The sequence below is a fragment of the Podarcis bocagei genome, assembly GCF_964188305.1.
Source record: "Podarcis bocagei genome assembly, chromosome: 1".
Lineage (NCBI taxonomy): Eukaryota > Metazoa > Chordata > Lepidosauria > Squamata > Lacertidae > Podarcis > Podarcis bocagei.
In genome coordinates, this window is record NC_138125.1 from 38,629,190 (window position 1) to 38,635,189 (window position 6,000).

General features: G+C 41.0%; 1 protein-coding gene across 1 annotated transcript in view; it reads right to left on the reverse strand.

Annotated features, from left to right (window-relative positions):
- LOC308595973 (uncharacterized protein) overlaps positions 1-1,663 on the reverse strand; it is a 30,549-nt gene extending 28,886 nt beyond the window's left edge. The window contains exons 1-2 of the mRNA XM_081210730.1: positions 1,475-1,663; positions 864-962 (exon numbers count right to left, since the gene is read on the reverse strand). Of these exons, the coding sequence (XP_081066856.1) occupies positions 864-962; positions 1,475-1,598 (223 nt within the window). The 5' untranslated portion in view covers positions 1,599-1,663. The remainder of the gene's footprint in view (positions 1-863; positions 963-1,474) is intronic.
- Positions 1,664-6,000: the final 4,337 nt, after the last annotated feature.

A 6,000-nucleotide genomic window follows, 5' to 3' on the forward strand; every position in this document is an offset into this window, starting at 1 on the left:
TGTATATCTATAGAGCTCTGAATAATGGATGCTCATTACTTCCTAATGAGATATCATGTTCTGAAAGAAGAAACATTCCTCTATGAAGAGGGCATCTGGTAGCTCTAACATTGGAGGATTGGGAAAACATAGTTTAAGTCCTCCCAATGAAGGGCAGACATAGTAATCTACTGTCCCTTCTCTTTCGCTGTTCCATACACCACCATCAAACACTGTTGACTCTTGTCCTCGATGAAAAAGTACCTTCTCACACTTTAAAAGAATTGCATGTGAATAAATTAAAGAAGCTGTATTGTGTTCTGGTTAAAGAGGAACTGAATATTCTCTGTGAATACCACTAGATTTGCTTTATTCAAATGGCTGGATCCCGAAGATTTCTCTGCTTTTTCAGTCCCCTCTCACAATCTTCCCTCACCCGCCTCTATCCATGCAGGCATCAGGGCCAGTTCAAGACATTTTGCTGTCTGAGGCAAAGGACAAGATGGTGCTCTCTGCCTATTCCATGTTCAACTGGCAGTTGAACCTCACTTCATCACTGCCAATGGGACAGCATCTTCCACTGCCCCTGAGGTAATCAGGCTGCTTTTTTGAGTGTTTGACAAGCCTCTGGCACACAAAGCTCTGATTTCCTACATAAGACAATGGCCAGGAGGTTCAGCAGGAACAATGCAGTATGTTTGTGTGTGCTCCTGCCCTCCAACATCTGCTACTTGAGGCAGTTGCCTCACTCTGCCTAATGATTAGGGCTAGCCCTGCAGGGAACGAAGCGTTATTGGTGCATTTGCAGGGCATACTTTCCCCAGAGCTCTTTCCCATATCTGTTGTTTTCTGCTAAGCCGAAGGTAACACGCAAAGTGACATACCTGAACTTGGTGATCCTTGATAACAGTGTAACTTCATTTCAATCTGAAGCAGTTTTGGCTGAGAGTTGAAGCAGCAGCTGAAAAGCAAACTTAAGCAACCTGGCAGAAAATGAAGCAAGATTCTTTAGTGGGTCAGATATGGTCTGGAATAATAAATCGTCATTTAAAAAGATGTGTGCACTGGAAAGTTTCTGTGTGTCTCACCTTGGTTTCAGAGACTGATATGAGCAGTGTGCAACTTTGAGCCATTTCAACAGAGAAGGCAATTTCAAACTGTTTCATAACCAAATGGTTGTTTTGCAAATGAAAGATCTATGGTATCACCCAAAGGAGCTTTTAAATGGGATTCTGGTTCAGTCTGTCTCTATCACCATGTCAATCTTAGTTTGAAAATGAAATAAAAAATTGATTCTCAGCATCTGGATTGCATGTAGAAGTCCCCGTTCTATCATTCATAATATCTATATATCTAGTATTCACATCACATATCCTGTTAACTTTGTGCCCATTTTCATCTAGCTCTTTTTTTCTTTGATAGACAGAGTCATTGTCTTCATCAGTAAACAAAGTTTAATGGATATGACAAAATGTCAGTGTCTTATCATGTTCACCTGGTAAATCAGAAATGAGGGAGGGTAGAGGATGAACAAGTCTAATGGGTTCAACGAAAGTCTCTTGTAATTGTAAGTTTGGAAAAGTCAGCATAATTAAATAAGGTGATCTCAGAATTTCCATGTTAAAACCATTACTCTGAGTTTGCAGGATACTGAAGAAGCTGTTCAGTTTCAATCTTACTTTCAAATCATGGGCTCTAATTCCAGAGAAAGAAGAGTTGATGTTTAGTGCAGTACAAATGGTTGATTACAAGATACACTGCCATAGGTTATAATGGTCAATTACTTCTTATAAATATATTGTTCAAATAGGGATTCTGAATCTGCATTTTCTCATATCTACATTTCAAATGTCCATTTTTAATTTTTGATATATGACACCAAGAAAGTCCTAATCAACAGGATTCTGAAAACAACAGCACAACCACACAATTTTGCTCAAGCCACTCAATGCAGCAGCGATAGAGTAGGGGCTATGTAATGATTAGGAAGACCCCAGAGACAGGCAGAATATGATGGCAAATCCATTCTAGTGTTAGTGGATGTTGGCATGGGGTGAAGCCTACTGGGTTATTTATGCCCACATTGCTACCCTTTCCCCTGCTCATGTAGCCCCCCACCTTCTCCAATGTCACAGTTGTAAGGACAAAGGAGGGGTTGCTGTTATTGCTGCCAGCTGACCAAATTGACACTGAGAGAAAGATCCCTTGCATTCTACACTGTTCACTATGGGATGCTGGTTAAACAGCTGGTTAAACAGCTGAGTTAGTTGTTAGGCAGATATAAGTAGGAGATTCCTGTGAATTCCTAGAGCTTTGTGACTTGGGGCAGGAGAGGAACTCTATCAGGGCTAGCATGGCTCACATATCTGGGCCATGGGGTTTGGGGGATAAGTTACGTGTGCCTCCTTCATATGTGAAAAGGTGTGGCCAGGTAGGGAGGGGAGAGGAAGTATATTGCCGCCATTCCAGGACCAGGACCAGGTTAGGTTTGTTTGAACTTAAAGCTGAAATGGTTGCAAGGTAGCAACTGCATCATTTTAACGTCCCACATGGTCATAGGATTCACTGAAGCACACTGTTATGTTCAAAGTTGTGACCCCAATTAACTCAATGACATGCCTTATCTCATTATTCTGGGTATGGATGTGATTTGCAGTTCATATTCCTTAATTAAGATGAGTTGGGATGCTATTCTAAGTAGAAGCAGATGTGGATATCAAACCTATCATGACCAAACCACAGGATTGGGTGCATAAAGTGCAATATTGATCAATAATGAGATGTAATGGCATGTATTTTTGTGATACAGTATAATCCCATGGTTTTCTGAATTAAACAGAGAAGCAATTTCCTCTTTTCATCATAGCCACAGTGCATTTTATGCAAGATGGAGAGAAAGCTCTGGGAATAAGGGTTTCTGTTTATTTTATTTTCTCATTTTAAAACTAATCGAACTTTAATAAAAATGTTGACAAATTCCCATTTCTAATTATTCAGTTATTCATTTCCTTGACGACTAGCAAGCTAGCTAACTGTAGCATATGTTTAAAGTATATTCAGTTTAGAACAGCTGAATGAAATTCTGTTTGTTTACTATGAAGGAAGCTTCTTTCAGAAAGTAAGCAGTTTGACCATGGATCCAGTTTCCTAGAGGGGTGGTAGGCACTCCTGCACCAGAAGTCTTCAAGTAGACATTTGACAGCCAGCAGATGTTCTGCATCAAGCAGGTGGCTGGACTAGGTGGCATAGAAGGTCCCTTCAAACACATTGGGCTGGATCCAACTCACATGATCTGCTGGCAGAAGCCAGCACAAGAACTCCTTCTAGCATTGTGGGGCTTTTCCCTCTCCTCCCCCTGCGTACCTCCCACACATCTGATGGGTCAAGAGAAACCCCAGAGCAGTGTGGGGTAGGAGGAAAGGAGAGTTCATTCTGTCAGGCAAGTTAAAATGCTTGTGCTGGCACAACAATCTCCTCAGAGCCACACTAAATTCCATGAGATCCACTAAATACTTATCTAGGAGCTCCATAGCTGATGCACTGCCCTGTTCCAATGCCTGGGTTGTCCTCATTGAATGGCATATTTACTCGAACGGAATACTGTAATTTGACTCCAGACTGAAATGAAGTCATTCTGGAAGACAGAGCCCTAACCACGCTTTGCACCTAGTGAGCTTTCAAAAAATTAATACCCAGCTTTACTAATATAATGACTCAACATTCTGGAATATTTTTTGTTCTCTGTCTGCTGTGCATACTGAATAGTGCTAGAGCAGATAGGTCATATGCCTGGGTTTTATATTCCCATAATAGAATAGTTATATTCTGTGCCAGCAAACATCATGGACAATAGTATCAAAGGGGAAGGGAGCTTTACCAACCCACAAATGTTGCTTGGAGGAAAGGCACAGGAAGGCCTTCTCATGTGTCTTCACCAAGGTGCTGGTGAGGGCAGCAGGACTGAGAGAAGGGCTTGTTAAGTACAATTGTTTAATTGTACATTGAATGGTAAGCAACTCTGTATATGTATAGCATGGAAACTTCCACTAAAGCTGAACAAAGGAGTTGCAGAGAGCCTAACAGGTTGATAATTAACTAGGAATGTATATCTGCTATGCTGACACCAGGTGTTTAACTTAGATCACATGGGGTATTCAGTTGTAAATCTCCATTTTGTGTGTTAGTGTCTTTGTTCTCAAACCACCCAAGAGGAAGGTGTGTTGATGGTTCTTTCCAGGCACACAGCCTCAGGCTGTAATGGAGGCTGTGGGAGAGTCAGAGCTGTGTTTTCAGCCCTGCTCGATGTAATTTTATGTTTCTAAGATTCTGTACCTGTGCTTGAACAAGCACATAATATTATGCAACTATTTGGATGTAACATTATTGTTTTGAGTGTCTGTTTTGGAACAAGTTCTGTTAGTTAAAGCTTTAGGATCATATTTTTTGTTTGGACAATTTTTATTTCAAGAAGAGTCATTTTTTATTCATCCTATTGCTTCCATATGCACAATATTAATAACCACAGTAGCAGGAAACCCCCCATCATTCAGTTTGTACAAACTTCACACACACTCACACTCACACACTACATACGCTACGCTTCTGTTATAAATTCATAGAAAATCAACCATACATCGGATTTGCACTGTTCCACTTTTATTTTACTCCATGAAGGAAGGACTACAAAATGGGGAAGGTTTGCTACAGGCCAGCCATAATCCCTTGAACATCCCAGCACATCCACAGGAGCCCTGCCCAGTTGCTATGCCAACCCTGATGGTCCTAGACAGAAGACAATCAAGATCACAAAGAACTTCCATATGGGAGTGGATTCAGCATGGACTGGAACAAAGGACAATGATCAGATCTTCCCTCAGGGGGAAGGAAACTGCAACTACCTTTTGTCTTCTGAAAATGACTCATGGGGAGGGGAGAAGGGAACCAGCCAGGTGACAGGACACTCAGGTTACCACCACAACTCTTCCCTCAACCCCTCCTTTCTGTAATGTATGCATGATGTTTCTGAGGGTGGGCTTGACCTACAGGATGGGAATTTCAGAAAGTTTTTATAAGGTCTTGCACACCATTTTTCTGTGTCTTTCCTCTCTCCTGCAAGTGAGGGGAGCACCCTGTTGCAACAGTTCAATAAAGGCCAAGCCTACAGGCTGCAGATTTGCTCCAATTTACTCTGGTTGATGTCTTTACTTTTTGTCCAAGGGAGCCCTCGGATTTTTCCGGTAACACCACCAATAGGCCCTCCCCCAAACATTTCAGAGCTTGGACTGGTTTGTATGGGGTAATACTTTCCTTCAGATAACCTTACTGAAAGGGGCTGGATGTGGCAAAGGTAAATAGGGAAACTGGCAGAATGTGAGGAAAGAGACGATTAAAAAAGGTCTAGAAAACAAACAAGCAGGAAAGTTTCCTAATTTGCTACTTCTGGTAGTAATTTGGTGCCCGGTGCTCTAGGTTTTGCAGCTGTAGACAAGCCAGGACTTGGTGGCAGCTCAGCAACTCAAAAAATTTCCCCACTTCTTAATGGTTGGATCATGGAAATTGTAGGACTAGAATAGATCGGACATGTCTATGCAGAAGCTCTTTCAAAACATTTGGCAAGATGGATAAGGGTCTCAGATTCCTTGCAACTATGTTTGAAGATTAAAATGATGGTGGTCAATGAATTGCAGGGTGGGCATTAAATGAATTGTTTGTTGGGCTGGCTAAATGAAAACCATTTGTATTGTCCAATTTCCCCCCAGAAAATGTGGAAATGCTTTGTCTTATCTTTACTTGGCCTTTACAATAACTGTAAGCAAGAATCAAAGAAAACATCAGGTCCAAGGCTTTGCATTAACATGTATATGAATCCCAATAAAAGGGAATCTAGAGGGAGAAAAATGTTGTTGAGACAAAAAAGGAAATAATAAATGCTAATTAGCAAAGTATCTATTTGATAAGATGATATTATTGGGCTTATAGAGTGATGTTATTAAGGAAATATATACTGTAAAAAAAGGAGAG